A 26,025-nucleotide genomic window follows, 5' to 3' on the forward strand; every position below is an offset into this window, starting at 1 on the left:
AATAATTTAAAAAAATAAAATAAAGTTAAAAAGATTATTTAGAACTTGGATTACCTACCGGTCTAATGTGTACAGACACAGGAGTTTTGAAAGTTGTCGCTGAATAGCTGCACTCAGAAACATTGTAAGGATCAGAACTGCTGGAAGAACACTTAGAGATGGAATCACAGGCCACAAAGGTGTTATCAAGTGGCAGTTCCTGGATGATTTGGTGCTTTGTATTCAGGGGAGTTTCAGGCTGGATATGGAAGGCAGGCTGTGGAGAGGCAGATTTGTAGTGCCTGGCCAAATCAGGGCTGTCAGGCTTGAAGGTAGTAGGTATAGTGCCCCAGTTGTACTTGCCGATGTTTTTTTCTTCCAGCTCAATGGGAAGGTCTAGTGTGATGCTGTTTCCATCACTGTCAGCATCATCTGCTTTAGTTTCTTCAATAGTGACAAAGTTAAGCAGCAAGTTCTTAGGGGTATGCTTCTTTTTCTTCTTCTTCTTTTTCTTCTTCTTCTTCTTCTTCTTCATCATCATCATTATCATCTGCCTGTTTTCTGGGTTTGGAGTAACCCATTCAGAATTCTGCTTGTTTTTCTGAGCAGCCTTAATGTGTGGCAATTGATGGCATCTTGCTACAGCAGTAATGAAAATAACAAGGATGACAGTTATGGTGCCAGCAATAATAGCAACCATGATCTTGACATAGTCACTGGTGGGTGAGGATGCATCAGTTGTCTCAATATTTGGGGTCACTGGTGTTTCAATGTTTCTGTGCACCAGTTCATGAATCCATGTAGCATTGGTCACTGATTCATTCACAAATAGATTAACAATAACGACATTGAAGAGAGATTCAGGATGTCCTAAGTCCTTAGCTTTAACCATCAATCTGTGTAAACCAAGGTCTGTAACAACACATTTCTCTGTTAGTGTGATGTTGCCTGTTGTTTGGTCAATTATAAACAAACTTCTTGTGTTTCCTCCTACAATGCTGTAACGAAGCTCTGCATTCATGCCAGTATCATTGTCAACAGCAAGTACTGTGAAGACCACTGTGCCTGGATTAGTGGATGGTAGAACCAATTCATAGGAGTTATTGGAAGAAGGGACAATGAAAACTGGTTTGTTGTCATTGACATCCACCACATTTATGGTCACTTTGGCAGTTGAAGAATGTGATACCTTACCACCATCCTCAGCCTTTACATAGAAAGTATAAGATTCTTGTTTTTCTCTGTCAAATGAAATATTTGGTTGGATAACACCAGACTGTGGATCAATGGTGAAGTCATCATTCACATTTAAAATGGAGAGAGTGACTGCAGAATTTTCTCCATAATCCGGATCAGTTACAGTGATCAGTCCTACCGTGCCATGTCTTGGAAGGTTTTCTGGAACATAGAAGTTGTACTCATTGTGAGTAAAAATTGGACTGTTGTCATTCTGATCAAGAATGGTCACTAAAACTGTGGCATTGGTTATTAATGATGGCATCCCATTATCTTTTGCCAGAACTGTGAAAGAATATTTTTCCCGTTTTTCTCTATCCAGTTTCTTCACTGCAGTCAGAATGCCTGTATGACGATCTAGGCTGAATTCAGATGGAGCATCAACACTTAGCAGATAATTGATCTCAGCATTGTGCCCACTGTCCGCATCCATTGCACTTATTTTTGTCAACTTGGTGCCAGGAGAGTTATTCTCAGGAAGAGAAAGACTTATGAAAGGCTGGGTGAAAACAGGAGCATTGTCATTTTCATCCTTCACTTTGACAAGGAGCATGGATGATTGATTCAAAGGAGGTTTGCCAGCATCTGCAGCTAGTAATTTAATGGCATATTCTCTTGTGGACTCATAGTCAAGATATGCAGCAGTCTCCAGGAGGAACTGATTACTGAATACTGGCCTTAATCTGAAAGGGACTTCATGATCTGTGAAGCATGTCACCATGCCATTATGGTCAGCATCTTTATCTGTCACAGTTATGAGAGCAATTTTGGTGTTAAGTGGAGCATTTTCTGAAAGAACCACAGTGCCATTGATTGGATTAATGATGTATCTTATGTCAATTGATGGGGCATTATCATTGATATCTGTAACATTTACTAGAACCATTGCTCTTGCTGGCATCAATCCACCATCACTTGCCAAAACCAGTAACTTGTGGTTTGGTGATTCCTCCCTATCCAGTGGTTGTTTGATTGTGATAAGTCCAGTGGTGGTGTTGAGGTGAAATAGCCTCTTGGCGATGTTGGAGACTAGATTGCTGAAATAGAAGTGAATCTTGGCATTTTCACCTATGTCAGCATCTGTGGCATGGAGTTGTGTCACTGAAGTACCTACAGGAGCATTTTCTGGTATATTGACTTCAATCCCATCCTCCTTGAAGACTGGGCTGTTGTCATTTGTGTCAGCAACAATTATTTGCAAAATAGCAGTACTTGATCTTTGAGGAAAGCCACCATCTTCAACCTTTACTTTCATTATATATGTATCCTTCTCTTCTCTATCTAACTCCTTTTGAACAACCAGTTGTGGCATCTTGTCCCCTTCTGGTGTTTCAATGACATCAAGTCCAAAAATACTTTGACCCTAGAAAACATACAATGAAACATATTTTAACTTATGTAATGAGACCAGTGTTCAATCTGTTGAAGCCACATGACAGAGGATCAGCTCAGAAATAGGTGTCAGAAGACTTAAGTTCTAAGTCCCAAATGTGTCTGTAACTAGTATTGTGACCACAAACAAGTTGCTTAGCTTCTCCATGCATTTGCAAAATTAGAGAGTTGTGCTTTAAGATGGTCTGAGAGCTTTTCAGTTCATGGCATTTTATGGTAATAAGTGTAACTCACTTATATAATGTATTAAAGTCTACAAAATGAAAAAGTATAAAGAGTTGTCAGTGTTTCACATGGTGAATTCAGTTATGAGTGAATTAACTGAGGCAAGATGGCTGTAGAGTAGGGTACCTCATTTCATCTGGACCCTTGAATTTAACTAGATAACTATCAAGCTATTCTGAACACCCATGAACTCAGCCTGAGATGTAAGAAAAAAATATCTGGAACTCTACAGTTAGAAAATCCCCTGCTTTTTGCAAGGCGGGAGGTGTGGAGACGTGAATCTGAGGGGAGATATCAAGAGATAAACAGAGGGGGGAGGGAGCCTCCATAATCTGGCTACTAGAAAGTGATACAGCCTTGGAGGATAAATTTAGAACCCTTAGAAATCTGCTCCAGTGAGAGACATCCCTGTCTGAAGGGGCTCAGGGGATTGAAAGGACAGAATTCTAGGTGGGTCAGTGTGGTCTCAGGATCCTAGAAGTCATAGAACTAATGGGGATGCCTGAGTCGATAGAATGCCCAAGCAGTGGAGTGGGGAAACTGGTTATGGTCAGTGAGTCCAGGAGGGGACTCCTAGCTCTGGCCACCATAAACTGCAAACTAGGCCATCAAGCGACCGCTTGCTGCCTGGGAACCCTGCAAAGGACTGGACTGTGCAGACCACTGTCATCCTCCAGGAGGGCAGAACGGGTGTGCCCACAACCAGGCAATAGTTTCAGGGTGGCAGGCCCATAAATGACAGTATGGTGACATTCAGCCATCCCCCAGGAGCGGTGGAGCAGGTACATGCATGATCCTGTGACCACTCTCAGCGTCAGGGCACAACAAAGGGCAGGAACACAGGACCCTCGGATTTCCCCCCAGGAGGAACACTGTGGGCACACACTGAAAGAGTCTTTGGAGTTTAGTACACACCAAAGTGAACACTGTTGATACCAGAGGTTTTATTGAAGAGGGAGGACTGTGAACTTTTGGCTCTGGAGCTGGAGGTCAGCCCAGGGCCATCTTTAATTTGATCATCTAAAGAGGCACGGAAAGCCTTCAGGGAACAAAAACCACACAGAGGACCAGCCCCCTGGCAAGGGGAGGTGCAACTCTGCATAGGCAAAGACACCTGAGAAGCAGCATAGCAGGCTCCTCCCTCAGAAGACCAATTGGAAGAACAGGTACACAACTTGCTTATGGATCCCATAAAACTGTAAAACTCCTCGAGTATATAGAACTCGAGGTTTTTTTTCTCGTGATTCATTTATCTTTCAGTCCAAAATTTTTCTTTTCCTTTTTTCCCCCTTTTTTCCCTTTTCAACTAGTTTCTTATTTTATCAATGATTTGTTTTTAAGTTGCTTTTTAACATTTATTTTTTACATCTATACTTTTTAGATGTATGTTTCATTCTGGCCTTTTTTCACTTTATTCAATTTTAATTTTGTAAATATGTAAGTTTTGCTTTCTTTGCAATTTTGGGATTTAGAGTATTCTAACACAGAGACCAAAATTCACTCAGGAACAAGTGGATCATTGTGTTTTGTCCACCCTGTGAGATTATATTCTTCCCCCGCCCTTTTGGTTGTTTTGTTTTATTTTGCTTATCTGTTTTGGTTTCTGAATGCTTCAGATTTGTCTAGTGTGTATTTTGCTTGGAATGTGGTTATTTTTGATTCAGTTCATGAGCTCATCCCTTCTTCTCTGGGCAAGATAACTAGAAGGAGGAATTCACAACAAAAGAAAGAACAAGAGGTAATGTTCTCTGCCACAGATCCAGTTGATATGGATATAAGTAAAAAGTCAGAGATGGAATTCAGGATAACAATAATAAAGTTAATACCTGGGCTTGAAAAAAGCATAAAAGACAGTAGAGTATCTCTTAGTGAACAAATGAGATCTAATCAGGCTGAAATTTAAAATGCACTAACTGTGGTGTGCCTGGGTGGCTCAGTCGGTTAAGCATCTGCTTCTGGCTCAGGTCATGATCCTGGAGTCCTGGGACTGAGCCCCACATCAGGCTCCCTGCTCAGCAGGAAGTCTGCTTCTCCCTTTCCTTCTGCTCTTCCCCCAAATTGTGCTCATGCTCTGTCTCTCTCTCAAATAAAATGAATAAATATTTTTTTAAAAAATATGCACTGAGATGCAGTCTAAATTAGATACTCTAACAGCTAGGGTTAATGAAGCAGAAGAGAGAGTAAGTGATCTAGAAGACAGGCTTAAGAAAAGAAAGGAAGTTGAGGAAAATAAAGAAAAACAAGTAATAACTCATGAGAAAAGGATTCAAGAAATTAATAATGCCATGAAACATACCAATGTCAGAATTACTGGGGTGCCTGAGGGTGAAGAAAGAGAGAAAGAAAGAGCCAGAAGGTATATTTGAGCAAATAATGGCTGAGAACTTCCCTAATCTGGGAAAGGAAACAAGCATTCAAGTCAAAGAGGTAGAGAGGATGCCTCCCAAAAATCAATAAAAATATGTCAACACCCCAACATAATAATGAAGCTTACAAATTTTAGAGAAAGAGAAAATCCTGAAAGTAGCTTGAGACAAAAGGCTCCTTACATACAGATAGAGGGACATCAGATTAGCATCAGACCTATCCACAGAAACCTGGTAAGCCAGAAAGGGCTGTCATGATATATTCAGAATACTAAATGAGAAAACTATGAAGCCAAGAATACATACACAGCAAGACTGTCATTCAGAATGCAAGGAGAGATAAAGGGCTTCCAGTACAGACAGAAACTGAAAGAATATGTGACCACTAAGCTAGCACTGCAAGAAATATTAAGGGGGATCCTGTAACCAAAGAAAGAGCCCAAGAGTAACATAGACCAGAGAGAAATAGAGAAAATTACAGAAAGAGGGACATTATAGGCAATACAATTGCACTAAATTCATATCTTCCAATAGTTACTCTGGATGTAAATGGGCTGAATACTCCCATCAAAAGGTACAGAGCAACAGATTGGAAAAAAAAGCAAGACCCATCAATATGTTCTCTACAAGAGATTCATTTTACACCTAAAGACACCTCCAGAATGAAAGTGAGGGGGTGGAGAACAATTTACCAACTAATGGACCTCAAGAGAAAGCAAGGGTAGCAATCCACATATCAGAAAAATTAGATTTTAAACCAAAGAATGCGATAAGAGATGTAGAGGGACACTATATCATACTTAAAGGGTCTATCCAGCAAGAAGATATAACAATTGTAAATATTTATGCCCCCAACATGGGAGCAGCCAATTATATAAACCAATTAAGAGCCAAAGTAAATAAACACATTGATAATAATACATAAATAGTAGGGGACTTCAACATCCAACTCACAGAAATGGACAGATCATTTAAGCAGAAGATCAACAAGGAAACAAGGGCTTTGAAAGACACACTGTATTAGATAGATGTCAAAGATAAAATATACAGAACATTCCCTCTTAAAACAACAGAATACTCATTCTCGAGTGCACATGGAACTTTCTCCAAAATATATCACATACTGGGTCACAAATCAAGTCTCAACCAGTACCAAAAGATTGAGATTATTCCTTGCATATGTTCAGACCACAATGCTTTGAAACTTGAACTCAATCACAAGAGGAAATTTGGAAGGAACTGAAACACTTGGAGGTTAAAAAGCATCCTAATAAAGAATGAATAGGTCAACCAGAAAATTAAAGAAGAATTTTTAAAAATTCATGGAAACAAATGAAAATGAAAACACAACTATTTAAAACCTTTGGGATGCAGCAAAGGCAGTCTAAGAGAGAAGTACATTGGAATACAAGCCTTTCTCAAGAAACTAGAAAAGTCTCAAATACACAAGCTAATCTTACACCTAAAGGAGTGGGAGAAAGAACAGCAAATAAAGCCTAAACTGAACAGGAGAAGAAAAATAATAAATATTAGAGCAGAAATCAACTAAATAGAAACCAGAAGAACAGCAGAACAGATCAATGAAACTAGAAGCTGTTTTTTTGAAAGAATTAAGAAGATAGATAAACCTCTAGCCAGACTTCTCCAAAAGAAAATAGAAAGGACCCAAATTAATAAAATCATGAATGAAAGGGGAGAGATCATAACCAACACCAAGGAAATACAGACAATAATAATAACATACTATGAGTAACTATATGCCAACAAATTAGGCAATCTGGAAACTTATAAACTATGAAAACTGAAACAGGAAGAAATAGAAAACCTGAAAAGATGCATAATCGGAAAGGACATTGAAACAGTATTCAAAAACCTCCCAAAAAACAAAAGTCCAGGGCCAGATGGTTTCCCAGAGGAATTCTATCAAATATTTAAAGAGGAAATAATACCTATTCTACTGAACTTGTTTTAAAAAATAGAATTGGAAAGAAAATTTCCAAACACGTTCTATAAGGCCAGCATTATCTTGATCCCAAAATCAGACAAAGACGATGCCAAGAAGGAGAATTAGCGACCAATACCCCTGACGAACACGGATGCCAAAATTCTCACCAAAATACTAGGCAATAGGATCCCACAGTGCATTAAAAGGATTATTCACCATGACCAAGTGGGATTTATTCCTGGAATGCAAGGGTGGTTCAACATTCACAAATCAATCAACATGATAGATCACATTAATAAAAGAAAAGGCAAGAACCATATGATCCTCTCACTTGATGCAGAAAAAGCATTTGACAAGACGTAGCATCCTTTCCTGACTAAAACTCTTCAAAGTTTAGGGATAGAGGGAACATACCTCCGTATCATAAAAGCCATCTATGGAAAGCCCACAATGAATATCATTCTAAGTGGGGAAAAGCTGAGACCTTTTCCCTTAACATCAGGATCAAGACAAGGATGTTAACTGCCACCAGTATTGTTCAACAGAGTAGTAGAAGTCCTAGCCTCAGCAATCAGACAACAAAAAGAAATAAAAGGCATTCAAGTTGGCAAAGAAGAAGTCAAACTTTCACTCTTTGCAGATGATAAGATACTTTATGTGGAAAACCCAAAAGCCTCCACCACAAAATTGCTAGAACTCATACAGCAATTCAGCAATGTGGCAGGATACAAAATCAATGCATAGAAATCAGTTGCATCTCTATACACTAACAATGTGACTGAAGAAAGAGAAATTAAGGAATGGATTCCATTTACAATAGCAAGAAAAACCATAATATACCTAGGAATAAACCTAACCAAAGAGGTAAAGGATCTGTTCTCTAAAAAGTACAGAACGCTTATGAAATAAATTAAGGAAGACACAAAGAGATGGAAAAACATTCCATGCTCATGGATTGGAAGAACACATATTGTTAAAATGTCTATGCTACCCATTGCAGTCTACACTTTCAATGCAATCCTTATCAAAATACCATCAATATTTTTCACACAGCTGGAACAAAAATCCTAAAATTTGTATGGAACCAGAAAAGACCCTGAATAGCCATTGAATGTCGAAAAAGAAAACCAAAGCTGAGGGCATCACAATGTCTGACTTCAAGCTATATTACAAATATGTGATCATCAAAACAGCATGGTACTGGCACAAAAACAGACACATAGATCAATGGAACAGAATAGAGAACCAAGAAATGGACCCTAAACTCTATGGGAACTATCTTTGACAAAGCAGGAAAGAATATTCAATGGAAAAAAACACAGTCTCTTCAATAAATGATGTTGGGAAAATTGGACAGCCACATGCAAAAGAATGAAACTGGACTATTCTCTTACACCATACACAAATATAAATTCAAAATGGATGCAAGACCTAAATATGAGACGGTAATCCATCAAAATCCTAGAGTACAACACAGGCAGCAACGTCTTCAACCTTCACTGCAGCAACTTCTTGCAAGACACATCTCTTAGAGGCAAGGGAAACAAAAGCACAAATGAACTATTGGGACTTCAAGATAAAAAAAGTTTTGGCACAGCAAAGGAAACAGTCAACAGAACTAAAAGGCATCCTACTGAATGGGAGAAGATATTTGCAAATGATGTCTGAGATAAAGGGCTTGTATCCGAGACTATAAAGAACCTATAAAACTCAACAACCAAAAAAACAAATAATCCAGTCTAGAAATGGACAAAAGACATGAATAGACATTTTTCCAAAGAAGACATACAAATGGCTAACAGACACATGAAAAAATGCTCAACATCACTTGGCATCAGGGAAATACAAATTAAAACCCCAATGAGAGGGCGCCTGGGTGGCTCAGTTGGTTAAGCGACTGCCTTTGGCTCAGGTCATGATCCTGGAGTCCCGGGATCGAGTCCCGCATCGGGCTCCCTGCTCAGCAGGGAGTCTGCGTCTCCTTCTGACCCTCTTCACTCTCGTGCTCTGTCTCTCATTCTCTCTCTCTCTCAAATAAATAAATAAAATCTTTAAAAAAAAAAAAACCCAATGAGATACCGCCTTAACAAGGCAGGGAACAACAAATGTTGACAAGGATGTGCAGAAAGGGAATCTTCCCACACTGTTGGTGGGAATGCAAGCTGGTACAGCCAGTCTGGAAAACAGTATGGATGGTCCTCAAGAAGTTAAAAATAGAGTTACCCTATGACCCAGCAATTGCACTACTGGGTATTTACCTCAAAGATACAGATGTAGTGAAATGAAGGGGCACCTGCACCCCAGTGTTCATAGCAGCAATGTCCACAATAGCCAAACTGTAGAAGGACCTGAGATGTCCTTCAACAGATGAATGGATAATGTTTATCCATATCCATTATCCAAAAAAGAATATGTTTATATATACAATGGAATGTTACTCAGCCATCAGAAAGGATGGATACCTACAATTTACATTGACATGGATTGACCTGGAGGGGATTATGCTAAGTTAAATGAGTCAATCAGAGAAAGACAATTATATTGTTTCATTCATATGTGGAATATAAGAAATAATACAGAGGATCTTAGGGGAAGGGAGGGGAAACTGAATGGGAAGAAATCAAGGAGGGAGAAAAACCATGGGAGAGTCTTGACTCTGGGAAACAAACAGAAGTTTGTGGAAGGGTAGGAGGGTGGGGGGATGTCGTAACTGAGTGATGGGCATTAAGGAGGGCATGTGATGTGATGAGCACTGGTTGATATACACAATTGATGAATCATTGAACATTACATCTGAAACTAGTGATGTACTATATGTTGGCTAATTGAATTTAAATAAAAAAATAATTAACCATGGTTACTCCAAATGAATTAAAATATTTTACTGTAGATTTCAGTTGTCTAGGATGCTTTTACACCCCCAAAAGTAAAAATCAAGTATAAAATATCCATCCAAGACAAGAGTATACATCTAAAAATACAGCTAAAACCTCTGGTAGAGGGAGAAAATACACAAACTCTGATAAGAATAAAACCTTGTGTAAAATACACAGAATTTCCTTTTTTTCCCCCCTGTAGAAACAGGTGTTAAAAATTCAATTTTCTTGGAAATTAACAACACAATGTTATTTAATTAACTTTATTATTTTTTTAAATAAGGAAGCACAATTAGACTGAAAACCACATGTCAAAATGTCAAATTGGAAAATATAACTTGGAACAGCACCGATTTTCTCTTCATGTCCATGGAGTCAGATTATGGAATTTTAAAAAAAAGTGTTCGGGGCGCCTGGGTGGCTCAGTCGTTAAGCGTCTGCCTTCGGCTCGGGTCATGATCTCAGGGTCCTGGGATCGAGTCCCGCGTCGGGCTCCCTGCTCTGCGGGAAGCCTGCTTCTCCCTCTCCCACTCCCCCTGCTTGTGTTCCTGCTCTCGCTGTCTCTCTCTCTCTGTCAAATAAATAAATAAAATCTTTAAAAAAAAAAAGTGTTCTCTGGTTCTGGCTTCTTCCTAAGCCTCCAAGGAGGAAGTGTAATTAATATAAAATTGTAAAGTATTTAACATGCATTCACTAGAATATATGGTGAGATTATATAGTTATATTTTTTAATTACTGAAGTATTATAATTGTCTATATATGATCCTTTATAATACTCAAAAACATTTATCTTTTTCCTCTTGAACTGCTTGAAGATAATTCTGCAAAGTTTTGGATTTTTTTATGCTGAGATTCACTTACATTTTTATTCAAATCTGGAACCATAATATATCTTGGTAGAAGAATTAGACATTTATTATTAAATTTAAGGTGGCATTTCTGAAATAGTACCAGTTTGGGTCATCCTACTCTGCTGCCATCTTCCTCTCTCCTCGATTTACTTCAATGTGAATTTTAAAAAATCAAATTCAGTAATCCATGGGTATTGGTTAACTTGTTTTATTTTATTATTTTTTAAAGATTTTGTTTATTTATTTGACAGAGAGAGACACAGCGAGAGAGGGAACACAAGCAGGGGGAGTGGGAGAGGGAGAAGCAGGCTTCCCGTGGAGCAGGGAGCCTGATGCGGGGCTCGATCCCAGGAGCCCGGGATCATGACCTGAGCTGAAGGCAGATGCTTAACGACTGAGCCACCCAGGCGCCCTGGTTAACTTGTTTTAAATTCACACAACTAGAATGAACATTTTATTAGTATTTTATTCATATAAACCAAAAAATAATTTGCCTTTCCTTTGAATAGAATGTTTAACAAGGGAAACATTTTACATATCTACATCTATTTACAAGTGCAAAGTTATCAACTATTCTTCAATTGTATACTTTAAGAAAAAATATAATTTTATGACCATAATGACAAATACAAATACAGTATTTCATATTATAAATTGATCTAACTAAAGAGCTATTAATGATAATTTTATTTTTGTAAAGATATTTCAAAAGGCTTTGAGGAAGGCTCAAACCTGAAGTGTCTCATCTATGGGTAGAAAAAGTAGTTTCTAAATTGCACTTCATAAAATCCATGGAACTTAATACTATTTTGCTAATTCTTGGCAAACACAGTATTTAGTGGTTAATACAGTCACAACATTCTTATAGGCATTGGGGATGGTAGTGAGTAAACATATTTTACAAATATAATAAAAATTAAATTTTGGCTAAGATGAGAAAAAATTGATGACAATCTAAGCATTTAATGATGTTACTGATACTAACATTTATATTAATTAAAGAATAATTACACTTTTAATAAGAGCTATAGAGGGAGAATACAAATTATTATTAGAAGTTATAAAAGGAGAAACTAGCATATATAATATAATGTAAAAAGAACAAGTAAAGACTCTTAAGGTTTTAGTTTCACACCCAATTATCTAATTTATGACTCTAATACATAACTGGAAAAAATGCATTAGTTTTAATTTTTAAGTTTATGTATTTATGTTTGTATAGTTTTGTTATTTGTTCAGTTTAGTCTTATGCATTGGCCTGAATTTTGAATTGGCCTTTGCTTTCTCAAGCAAATGAAGGTAAGTTTGCACAGGCTGAAAAAATCCAAGAATAGAATCTTCATTGTCTTTTAATTATTTTATATGAAGTGACATTATTTTATATGAAATATTTTTCATACTTCAGGGTGATAATAGGATATACATGCCATATAATAGGTAATGTCCATATTGCCCTTCTGTCTTCTACAACTGTTCTGTCCAATATAGCTGTGATTAGGCACAAGTATTTAAATATAAATTTTAATTAAAATTAAACATAATCTAAATATCAGTTCCTTAGTCTAATCAGCCACATTTTAAGTTTTCATACCTATATGTGGGTAGTAGCTAGTACCTTGAACAGCACAGATATACAGCATTTCCATTATTGCATGAAGTTCTGTTGGACTATACTGTTCTAAGATATTATATTTTTCTTTACAAAAATTTATGTTCAGTTAGGTGATTACATGTGAACCTCCCACAGATATTTACAAATCTATGAATGATTTGCTGATTTACATATTTAAATTTCATACTGTCCAAGGAATTGAAGAGGAGTTGCCCACATGTGAGACATAATTTTCAATAAAGTTTTGGCCAGATATCTAAGTTTGATGCCCAAGTGTGGTGCCCACATGAGCTCATTATCATTATTGAATGACTATTCCAAGGTGGTTCCTCTGCTTTCTCTCCTTTAGGAATAAAAAATGACGAACACATGGATCCATCATTAGTGCTACCCTGATAACAGTTATTCAACTGACATTCAAACCCATGTGAGAAATGAAAAACAAAACAAAACTGAAGCTTTTGCCATATGTTAGACCATAACTTGAGAATAGTGGGAAAAATGAAAAGGCAAATAAAGATGCATGGTTCCTTAATTCATCACCTCAAAAACATTAACAGAGATATGTCTTATGTACAGAAAAAAGTAAAAAGTTTGGGATACTTGAATATCCTGAATTCCAAAACTATATAAAGTTATTTACCCTTGTTTACAGGGACAAACTTTTCTTGAGAAAAACCTCAGATAATTTTCCCAAGTGTTCATCTTTTGGTGAAGGCACTAAATATCATTCATATGTGTTTCTCTCATTGATTTACTTAAGCCTTAATACAATATAAGAGAAAAAAAAATGAAGTCAACAATAAAATTCTCCCCAAAACTACTTCAAAATTATTTTATAAAACAACTATTTTTTTAGACATGGAGAGAGAGTGGGGGGAGGGGCAGAAGGAGAGGGAGATAGAAAATCCTCAAGCAGACTCCCCACCTGAGCATGGAGCCTGACTTGGGGCTCAGTTCCAAGACCTTGAAATCATGACCTGAGCTGAAATCCAGAGTTGGCTGTTTATCCGACCAAGCCACACAGGCACCCCTAAAACAACTTTTTTTTTCTGTTAGGGATATAGCAAGCTAAAGTATCAATCTCTGATAAAAATTTACAACCTACTAGTAAACCTTTATTTTCAGAAAAAATGATGAAAAATACTGCATGGCAAGTGGCCAGTGCATTATTTACAAAATACAAAACTCTACATTTTTTAAATATACATATGCACAAATAAAAAAAAACTCAGAAAAGAAAACAACATATTATATGAATTGGATGAAACACATTTTGTGTTGATTTTAGATTTTGATATCTTACATGACATTTATCTCAAGTACACAAAACAGCACATTCCAGTTCAAGTTAAAAAAAATTGTGGGGGTGCCTAGGTGGCTCAGTTGGTTAAGCATACAACTAGATTTTGGGTTAGATCATGCCCCTCTGTCCCACTATCTCTCTAAAATTAATAAATAAATCTTTTCAAAATTGTGGGCTTTTTAATAACCTCATGTAATGCAAAAGACTTAATTTCATTTGTTAAAAATATTTCTTCCTAAATTCAAGAATAAGCTTAGTGTTTCCAAACACAGGATGGAAACTGCTGAAATAAGCAAGATGTTAATTTCATCTGAGACTTTACTTCTTTAATTCTTTTGATTTCTAAAATCAAAGAAGAAAAGGTTGTCATTGGATATCAAACTTCAAAGAGAAGTATACTTGCTTTTGAAAAAAATGAATAAAGTATATTTGTTGCCAAATAAAAGCTATTTTTGTCTATTGTTCCAGAAAACAACCAAACCATCGTACAAAACTTTAACATTTTTGTCATATACATGTGCAAGTCAACCCTTCATTGCACATTGGAAGGTAATAAGTAACACAGCACTTCCAGAGTTATAAATCTGGTGTACTTGCCCAGAAAATGCATACAGTGCCAGTAAGTACTAAAAAGAGTTCCAAAGACCCTCCTGCACTGTTGATAGGAAAGCAAACTGGTACAGCCACTCTGGAAAACAGTATGGAGTTTCCTAAAATAAGTTAAAAATAGAGCAGCCTTATTATTCAGCAATCACACTACAAGGTATTTACCCAAATAATAAAATAATAATAATAATTCAAAGTGATACAGTACTACTACTACTACTAATAATAATAAAGGGGAAAATTCAACAAGAAAATATAACAATTGTAAATACTTATGTACCCAAAAAAGGAGCACCCAAATATATAATACAGTTAATAACAAACACAGAGGAACTAATCGATAGTAATACAATTATAATAGGGGTGATTAACATCCCACTTACATCAACCAAAAATTCATCCAAACAGAAAATCAATAAAGAAACAGTGGCATTCAAAGATACACTGGACCAGATGGATTTAACATATATATTCAGGACATTCAATCATAACAGAACAGAATACATATTCTTTTCAAGTGCACATGGACCATTCTTTAGAATGGATCACACATTAGAGCACAAAACAAGTCTCAATGAATTAAAAAAGACCGAAGTCATACCATGCATCTTTTTCTGACCACAATTCTATGAAACTAGAAATCAACTACAAGAAAAAAATATGAAAAGAACACAAATACATGAAAGTTAAATAGCATGTTACTAAACACTGAATGCATCAATGAGAAATAAAAGAAGAAATAAAACAGTGCATGGAAACAACTGAAAATGAGAACACAATGGTCTAAGACCTCTGAGGTTAACAAAAGCAGTTCTAAGAGTGAAGTTTATAGCAATACAAGCCTACCTCAAGAAGGAAGAAAAATCTCAAATAAAAAACCTAACCTTACACCTAAAGGAGCTAGAAAAGCAACAATGAACAAAACACAAATCCAGCAGAAAGAAGGAAATAATAAATGTTAAAGCAGAAATAGAGGAGGGTGTAGTTAAGGTGGCAGAGTAGAGGAGGACCCTATGCTTACCTCTTCTCTGGACCACAACTGGATAAATATCAAACCTTTCTGAACACCCCGGAAATCGATTTGAGGACTGAGATAACAAATAGCCAAGCTAAAGGGAGAAAAGAGGCTACATTGTACAAGATAGGAGGTGCAGAGATGTGATTTGGGAGAGAAAAGTAACACCAGTGCTGGTAGGAGAGGGAGCCCTGATCAGGGAAATGAGAAAGAGAGAGAGAGCGTGCGCAAAGCACAGTTCATTGCACAAGAAAAATGTTTCCCTGAAACCATTGATGGGAAAACCAAATGGGCTGATAACTGCAAGTTTTTATAAGCAGCAGAGTTCAAAGTCTGAAGTTTGAGAAGTCTGTGCCATCACCGGGGTGGAGCCTGGGAGGCATAGAGGTGCTCCTTTGGAGGAGGGCAGAGACCTGGGAGTGGACAGCATGGACTGAGAATCCCCTGGGTCGCATTGGGTGAGACAATCCCCCTTGGAGTGAATTTGAGAGTGGTGTCACTGCCTCTCAGGGGACAAAATAGCCAGCAGGCACCGTTGAGCTGCCTTGTTTGTTAACATTGGAGCAGAGGAAGCTGCTGAGAGCACCTAACCTGGATGCTAACTTTTTGCTTCACTTTACCATAAATTCCAAGCAACTGTGCTTCTGGGACAAATCCGTATCAACCACATCATAATGAGACCTTCCTCCAGAGTATCAGCGTGTGTCCTTGCCACAGTGGGTCCTTATAATTTGGAGTCTTGAAACCCAGCCAGCAAGCCTGAGATAAAACACAGGTGCACTACTCAGCCAGATGGACAGATGGTCCAGACACAGGGTGAAGGCAGAAATCTGAGGAAAGCCTGGGATAAATGAGGAGAGATTGTACAATCTTCTGTGAGGGCTTCCTAAACAACAGCAGGTGCCAACTTGCCTCTACAAGGATAAGAGAGTAGGCTGACACCATTTTTACCCCCCCATCAGCACAGACATACATCAATGAGCAGCATAGCACCCACAGTGGAGGCTTGAGCCACTTATAGCAAGCCCATTCCTGTGCTCTGCAGGTTCTTTTTCACAAGGGTAAATGTGCCTGAGAGTCAGAGCAGCAGCTGGCTGCTTCCCCAGAAGATCAGCAGAATCCACCTGCACATTTCTGACTACTGACCATAGAGGGCTGCAAATCTTCAGCTCTATGGGAAATAAGATCTAGCCTCTTTTAACAAGCAAACCAGAACACACCCAGTTAAAATTCACCACACAATGGACAAGGCCCAAACACTCCCACTGCAGGCAAGGAGAAACTGCTGAGGACTGACCTGAGGGAGGGAGCAGCCAAACACAACATGCAGCACATACCAAAAACACTTCTTGAAGTGTCAGGCCCTGGACAGTATATGAGAACTTCTTAAAATACTAGCCAATATACTCAGGAGCAGAAAACATAATAGGCTTTCCTAATACAGAGAAGACAGAGACCTAGACAAAATACCAAGATGGAGTGATTCATCCCAAAAGAAAGAACAAGGAAACGTCATAGCCAGGGATCTAGTCAAAGCAGATATAAGTACTATGCCTGAATTAGATTTTTTCATAAAGATTTTATTTATTTATTTGTTAGAGAGAGAGAGAGAACACAAGCAGGGGGAGTGCAAGCAGAGGGAGAAGCAGGCTCCCTGCTGAGCCCAAAATGGAGTCCAATGTAGGACTCGATCCCAGGACCCTGGGATCATGACCTGAGCTGAAGGCAGACACTTAACTGACTGAAACACCCAGGTGCCCCCTAAATTAGAATTTAATACAAAAATCATAGGGATACTGGCTGGGCCTGAGAAAAGCATAGGAAACACCAGGGAGTCCCTTAACACAGAGATAAAATACCTAAAAACCAAGCCAGCGGAAATAAAAAATGCTATAACCAAAAAGCAAAACTGACTGATAATAATGATCAAAAGGATGGAAGAGGCAGAGGAACGAATAAGTGATATAGAAGATAAGATTATGGAAAATAATGAAAAGAAGAGGGAAAGAAAAATATTGGAACAGAATGTAGAATTAGGGAACTCAGTGACTACATAATGTGTAATAATACTCATATTATTCCCCAGAGGAATAACAGGGAAAAGGGGCAGATGGTTTATTTGAGGAAATTATAGATGAAAACTTCCCTAATTAGGGAAGGAAATAAACATCCAAATCCAGGAGGCACAAAGAACTCCCATCAAAATCAACAAAACCAGGCCAACACCAAGACATACCTCAGTACAAAAATACAGATAAGGAAAGAATCCTGAATGGAGCAAAGGAAAAGAAATCCCTAACTTATAAGGGAAGACAAATAAGGTTAGCAGCAGATATCTCCACAGAATCTCGGTAAGCCAGAAGAAAGTGGAATTATATATTCAATGTGCTGAATGGAAAAAAAAAAAATGCAGCAAAGTACATTATCCAGAAAGGCTGTCATTCAGATTAGAAGGGGAGATAAAGCATTTCCCAGACAAACACAAACTAAAGGAGTTTGTGATCACTAAAATAGCCCCACAAGAAATTTTAAGGGGGACGCTGGAGTGGGGAAGAAAAGACCAAAAATAACAAAAAATAGAAAGGACCAGAGAACATCACCAGAAACACCAACTCTATAGGTAATACAATGACATTAAGTTAATATCAATTAAAAATCACTCCGAATGCAAATGTGCTAAACAGTTAAAACAAAAATTATAGGGTACCAGAATGGATAAAAAACAAGAAGCATCTGTATGCTGCCTACAGATATTCATTTTAGACCTGAAGGCACCTGCAGATTGAAACTGAGGGGATGAAGAACTATCTGTCATGCTAATGGACATCAAAAGAAAGCCAGAGTAGTCATACCTATCAGAAAAACTAAATATTGAACCAAAAACTGTAACAAAAGATGAAGAAGGACACTATATCATAATAAAGGGGTCTGTCCAACAAGAAGATCTACAATTATAAATATTTATGCCCCCAGCATGGGAGCACCCAATTATATAAATCAGTTAATAGCCAGCATAAAGTAAATCACTGATAACAATACAATAGTAGTAGGGACTTTTAACCCCCCACATACATAAAATGGACAGACCATCTAAGCAGAAAATCAGCAAGGGAACAATGGCATTGAACGGCACACTGGACCAGATGAACTTCACAGATATATTCAGAACATTTCATCCTCAAGCAGCAGAATAGACATTCTTTTCTAGTGTAAATGGAACGTTCTCCAGAATAGATTACATACTGGGTCACAAATCAGGCCTCAATAATTATAAAAAGATTGAAATCATACCATGCATCATTTCTGACCACAATGTTATGAAACGTGAACCAATACCAAGAAAAAATTTGGAAAGACCACAAATACATGGATGTTAAAGAATATCCTACTAAAAAATGAATGGTTTAACCAGGAAATTAAAAAAAGAAACAAACAAACAAAAAAACACATGGAAGCAAATGAAAATAAACACAACATTCCAAAACCTTTGGGATGCAGCAAAAGCAGTCCTAAGAGAAAATACAATGTATTTTTAGGGGTGAAGGAAAAGATGGCAGAGGAGTAGGGGACCTGATTCCAACTGGTCCCCAGAATTGAGCTGGATATCTACCAGACCACTCTGAACACCCAGGAAACCAGACTGAGATGTAAGAAGATAGATCTGGATCTCAAAAAACAGAATATCGCAGGTGGTTGGTTTTGAGGTATGAAATGGGGAGCCGTAATTCTGCAGGAGGATATTGGAGGATAAATGGCAGTGGGAGGGAGCCCAGCCGTGGAGATCCTACACCACTGGTGAGCAATAGCCTCCAGCACTGGGGACAGGGCACAGACTCTCAGACAGGTAGCAGCAGGGAAAGGACTTTAGGGCAACCTCCCACACAGAAACCCAGAGCGGAGGGGCTGCAAGTGCGAACTGGGGGTGGCTGGTGGTTTTAGAAGTACATAGGGCAGAGACATGCCCTGACCTGGAGGCGAGGACTGGGAGCACTGCAGAAGGGTGCAAAACCCAGGACGCTGCAGTATATAGCAGCACAGACAGAAATGGAGACAGTGTGGCCTGGAAAGCTCACTGAAGAACAGACTGCGGTCTCTCTGCTCTGAGGCAGAGGGTTGGAAATGGTCTATTCTGCTCTGACTCTTGGAAGATATGCAGAAAGCCACCAGAGAAAACCACTAGAAAACGAAAGCCCCCAAAAACCAGTTCCCACTGAGCCCATCACCCGCCACAGAGGGCAAGACAACTCAGCCCAAACAGGGTTGCCTGTGTAACACCATGGCAAGCCCCTCCCTCAGAAGACAGGCTGGGAAAACAAGAGGGCAGCAACCATAATGTCCCTATAAAACAGGTGCATCTTGCTTGGGTTGTATTGAAAATTTGGACTCTATACATTCCTTCAACCACCCATCAACAGAATGACTAGGAGGAGGAACCCCCAAAATAGGAAAAACTCAGAGATTATGACATGCCACAGATTTACAAATGGATTCAGATATAACCAAGATGTCAGAGATGGAATTCAGGATAGCAGTTGTGTAAACAACTAGAATGGAGAAATCAATTAATGCCAACATAGAGTCTCTAAGGGCAGAAATGAAAGCTGAATTGGCAGAACTTAAAAATGCTACCAGTGAGATCCAATCTAATGCAGATAATCTAAAAGCTATGGTAAGTGAGGCAGAAGAACGAGTTCGTGACATGGAAGACAATTTAATGGGTAAAAAGGGAAAAGAGGAGGCCAGGAAAAAACAACTCAGAATCCATGAAAATAGAATCAGAGACGTAAGTGAAACCATGAAAAGTTCCAATGCCAGAATTATTGGAATCCTGGAGGGGGTAGAGAGACAGAGAGGACTAGAAGGTATATTTGAGCAAATCGCAGCTGAGAACTACCCTAATCTGGGGAATGAAACAAACATTCATGTCCTAGAGGCAGAGAAGACCCCTCCCAAGATCAAGGAAAACAGGCCAACACCCTGGTGTGTAATAGTAAAAATCACAAATTATAGAACCAAGAAAACTATCTTGAGGGCAGTTAGGGGGAAGAGATTCCTTACGTACAGAGGGAGGAAGATCAGAATAACGTCAGACCTATCCACAGAGACCTGGCAAGCAAGAAAGGCCTGGCAAGACATATTCAGGGTACTAAACGAGAGAAATAGGCAGCCAAGAATACTTTATCTGGCAAGGCTGTCATTTAGAATGGATGGAGAGATGTAGAGCTTCCAAGACTGGCAGAAGCTGAAAGAATATGTGACCCCTAAGCCAGCCCTGTAAGAAATATTAAGGGGGGTTCTATAAAAGGAGAAAGACCCCAGGAGTGATATGCAACAAAAATTTACAGGGACAATCTATAAAAACAAGATTTTCACAGGCAACATGATGACAATTAATTCATATCTTTCCATAATGACTCTCAACATGAACAGCCTAAATGCTCCCGTAAAACGGCACAGGGTTGCAGATTGGATAAAAAGACAGGACCCATTCATATGCTGCCTACAAGAGACTCAGTTTGAACCTAAAGATACATCCAGACTGAAAGTGAAGGGATGGAGATCCATTTTCCATGACAATGGACCTCAAAAGAAAGCTGGGGGTAGCAATTATTGTATCAGACAAATTAGATTTTAAAACTAAAGACTGTAGTTAAGAGACACAGAAAGACACTATATCATTCTTAAAGGGTTTATCGAACAAGAAGATCTAACAACTGTAAATATCTACGCCCCCAACATGGGAGCAGCCATCTACATAAGCCAACTGTAAACCAAAATAAAGAGTCATATTGATAACAATGCATTAATTGTAGGAGACCTCAATACTCCACTCTAAGGAATGGACAGATTAAGCAGAAAATCAACAAAGAAACAAGAGCTTTGAATGATACACTGGACCAGATGGACCTCATAGATATTTACAGAACATTCCACCCTAAAACAACAGAATACTCATTCTTCTCGAATGCACATGGAACTTTCTCCAGAATAGACCACATACTAGGTCACAAATCAGGTGTCAACTGATACCAAAATATTGAGATTATTCCTTGCATATTCTCAGACCACAGTGTTTTAAAACTGGAACTCAATCACAAGAAAATAATTGGCAGAAATTCAAACACTTGGAAGCTAAAGACCACTCTGCTCAAGACTGTTTGGGTCAACCAGGAAATCAAAGAATAACTTAAACAATTCATAGAAACCAATGAGAATGAAAACACATCAGTCCAAAACCTATGGGGTACTGCAAAGGCTGTCCTATGGGGGAAATACATAGCCATCCAAGCCTCACTCAAAAAAACAGAAAAATCACAAATTCACCAACTAACTCTACACCTTAAAGAACTAGACAAAAAGAAACAAGCGATGCCTAAGCCACACATTAGAAGATAAATAATTAAGATTAGAGCAGAAATTAATGAATTAGAAACCAGAAACACAGTAGATCAGATCAACAAATCTAGAAGCTGGTTCTTTGAAATAATTAATAAGATCGATAAACCACTGGCCAGATTTATCCAAAAGAAAAGAGAAAGGACCCAAATTATTAAAATTATTAATGAAAGGGGAGAGATCACGACTAACACCAAGGAAATAGAAACAATTATTAGAAATTATTATAAACAACTATATGCCAATAAACTGAGCAATCTGGATGAAATGGAGGCCTTCCTGGAAACTATAAGCTACCAAGACTGAAACAGGAAGAAATTGACAACCTGAATAGGCCAATAACCAGTAACGAGATTGAAACAGTGATCCAAAAACTCCCAAAAAACAAGTCGAGGGTCTGATGGATTCCCTGGGGATTCTACCAAACATTCAATGAAGAAATAATACCTAATCTCCTGCAGCTGTTTCAAAAAATAGAAACAGAACAGAAGCTTCCAGACTCATTCTATGAGGCCAGCATTACCTTAATCCCCAAACCAGGCAAAGACCCCATCAAAAAGGAGTATTTCAGACTGACATCCCTGATAAATATGGATTCCAAAATCCTCAACAAAATCCTAGCTAAGGGACGCCTGGGTAGCTCAGTTGGTTAAGTGTCTGCCTTAAGCTCAGGTCATGATCCCAGGATCTTGGAATTGAGTCCCTCATCGGGCTCCTTGCTTAGCGAGGAGCCTGCTTCTCCCTCTGACTGCCACTCCCGCTGCTTGTGCTTTCTCTCTATCTCTCTCTAATAAATAAATAAAATCTTTAAAAAAATCCTAGCTAATAGGATCCACCAATAAATTAAAAGGATCATCCACCACAATCAAGTGGGATTTATCCCCGGGATGCAAGGGTGGTTCAACATTTGCAAACCAATCAATGTGATAGAACACACTAATAAGAGGAGGAAGAACCATATGGTCCTCTCAACTGATGCAGAAAAATCATTTGACAAAATACAACATCTTTTCCTGATTTAAACTATTCAGAGTATAAGGATAGAAGGAACATTCCTGAAGTTCATAAAATCCACCTCTAAAAAACCCACAGCAAATATCATCCTCAATGGGGAAAAGCTGAGAGCCTTTCCCTTAAGATCAGGAACACGTCAATGATGCCCACTCTCGCCACTATTGTTGAAGATAGTACTAGAAGTCCTATCAACAGCAATCAGAAAACAAAAAGAAATAAAAGGTATTCAAATTGGCAAATAAGAGGTCAAACTCTCTCTTTTCACAGATGACATGAAACTTTTTGTGGAAAACCCAAAAGACTCCACCCCCAAACTACTAGAACTCATACAGCAATTCAGTAATGTGGCCGGATACAAAATCAATACACAGAAATCAGTTGCTTTCTTATGCACTAACAATGCAACTGTAGAAAGAGAAATTAGAGAAATGATTCCATTTACAATAGCACCAAAAGCCATAGGATACCTTGGAATAAACTTAACCAAAGAGGTAAAAGATCTATACTCTAGGAAATACAGAACACTCATGAAAGAAATTGAAGAAGACACAAAAAGATGGAAAAACATTCCATGCTCACAGATTGGAAGAATAAACATTGTTAAAATGTCTATGCTACCCAGAGCAAACTATACCTTCAATGCCATCCCAATCAAAATTCCAAAGACATTTTTCAACGTGCTGGAACAAAGAATCCTAAAATTTGTATGGAATCAGAAAAGACCCTGAATCGCCAAGGAAATTTTGAAAAAACAAAACAAAGCTGGGGCCATCACATTGCCTGATTTTAAGCTATATTACCAAGCAGTGATCACCAAGATAGCATGGTACTCTCACAAAAACAGACACAGACCAATGGAACAGAATAAAGAGCCCAGATATGGACCCTCAACTCTATGGTCAAATAGTCTTCAACTAAGCAGGAAAAAATATGCAATGGAAAAAAGACAGTCTCTTCAATAAATGGTGCTGTGAAAATTGGACAGCCACATGCAGAAGAATGAAACTCGACCATTCTCTAACACCATACACAAAAATAAATTCAAAATGGATGAAAGACCTCAAAGGGAAACAGGAATCCATCAAAGTCTTAGAGGAGAACATAGGCAATAACCCCTTTGACATCAACCACAGCAACTCTTTTCAAGATACATCTCCAAAAGCTAGTGAAACAAAAGCAAAAATGAACTTTGGGACTTCAGCAAGATAAAAAGCTTCTGCACATCAAAGGAAATAGTCAACAAAACAAAGAGGCAACCCTCAGAATGGGAGAAGATATTTGCAAATGATACTACAGATAAAGGGCTGGTATCCAAGACCTATAAAGAACTTCTCAAATTCAACACCCAAAAAACAAATAATCCAGTCAAGAAACGGGCAGAAGACATTAACAGACACTTCTCCGAAGAAGATATACAAATGGCTAACAGACACATGAAAAAATATTCATCATCATTAGCCATCAGGGAAAATCAAATGGAAACAGCATTGAGATACTACCTTACACCAGTTAGAATGGCAAAAATTGACAGGGCAAGAAACAACAAATGTTGGAATGGTTGTGGAGAAAGGGGAACCCTCTTACACTGTTGGTGGGAATGCAAGTTGGTACAGCCTCTTTGGAAAACAGTGTGGAGGTGCCTCAAAAAACTAAAAATAGAGCTACCCTATGACACAGCAATTGCACTTCTGGATATTTATCCCAAAGACATAGATGTAGTGAAAAGAAGGGCCATATGCACCCCAATGTTCATAGCAGCAATGTCCACGATAGCCAAACTGTGGAAAGAGCCATGATGCCCTTCACAGATGAATAGCTAAAGAAGATGTGGTCCATATATGCAATGGAATATTACTCAGCCATCAGAAAGGATGAATACCCAACTTTTCCATCAACAGGGATGGGACTGGAGGAGATTATGCTAAGTGAAATAAATCAAGCAGAGAAAGTCAATTATCATATGGTTTCACTTATTTGTGGAACACAAGGAATAGCATGGAGGACATTAGGAGAAGGAAGGGAAAAATGAAGGGGGGGGGATCGGGGGGAGAGATGAACCATGACAGACTATGGACTCTGAGAAACAAACTGAGGGTTTTAGAGGGGAGGGGCTGAGGGGAGGGCTTAGCCCGGTGCTGGGTATTAAAGTGGGCACGTTCTTCATGGAGCACTGGTTGTTACATGAAAACAGTGGATCATGGATCATCACATTAAAAACTATTGATGTACTGTATGGTGATTAAGATAACATAATAAAATTAAATTCAAAAAAAAGAAATAATAGACTTCTAAAAAAGAAAAAAAAAAGCCATCATAAGAAGGAAATATATAGCAATACAAACCTAACATAAGAAACAAGAAATTTCTCAAATACACAACCTAATCTTACTCCTAAAGGACCTAGAAAAGGAACAGCAAATAAAGTCTAAAGCCAGCAGAAGAAGATAAATAATGAAGATTAGAGCTGAAATAAAGGTTATAGAAACAAACAAAAGAAACAAAAATAGTGGAACAGATCAATGAAACAAGGAGCTGGTTCTTTGAAAGAATAAATAAAATTGTTAAACCCCTAGCCAGATATATGAAAATAAAAAAAGAAAGGACCCCAAATAAGTAAAATCATGAATGAAAAAGGACAGATTGCAAACAACACATAAATACAAACAATTTTCAAAGGATATTATTAAGAATTATATGCCAACAAATTGGGCAATCTGGTAAAAATGGATAAATTTCCAAAAACATATAAACTACCAAACCTGAAACAGGAAGAAATAGAAAACCTGAACAGAGCCATAACCAGCAAATGATTTGAATCAGTAATCAACAATCTCTGAACAAACAAAACTCCAGGGCCAGATGGCTTCCCAGGGGAATTCCACCAAACTTTAAAAAAAAAGAGTTAATACCTGGAGTGCCTGGATGACTCAAGTCAGTTAAATGTCTGACTTCAGCTTAGGTCATGAACTCAGGGTCCTGGGATCATGCCCCATGTCAGGTTCCATGCTCAGCAGGAAGTCTGCTCATCCCTCTACCTCTCCCCCACTCATGCTCGCTCTCTCTGTCTCTCAAATAAATAAATAAAATCTTCTTAAAAAATGTTAATACCTATTCTGAAACTGTTCCAAAAGAATAGAAATGAAAGGAAAACTTCCAAACTCATTCTATGAGGCCAGCTTTACCTTGATTTCAGATTCTCCTCACTG

At 38.2% G+C, this 26,025-nt stretch overlaps 1 protein-coding gene across 1 annotated transcript in view; it reads right to left on the reverse strand.

Moving 5' to 3' along the window:
* Window positions 1-26,025, reverse strand: part of PCDH11X (protocadherin 11 X-linked) — a 570,208-nt gene that overhangs the window by 491,205 nt on the left and 52,978 nt on the right. Inside the window, 1 exon segment of the mRNA XM_028101529.2 lies at window positions 59-2,578. Within this exon segment, the coding sequence (XP_027957330.2) occupies window positions 59-2,578 (2,520 nt within the window).

Source organism: Eumetopias jubatus, unplaced genomic scaffold (assembly GCF_037043125.1).
Source record: "Eumetopias jubatus isolate StellerSeaLion01/CBP00866 unplaced genomic scaffold, mEumJub1_p1.0 scaffold_11, whole genome shotgun sequence".
NCBI classification, from domain to species: domain Eukaryota; kingdom Metazoa; phylum Chordata; class Mammalia; order Carnivora; family Otariidae; genus Eumetopias; species Eumetopias jubatus.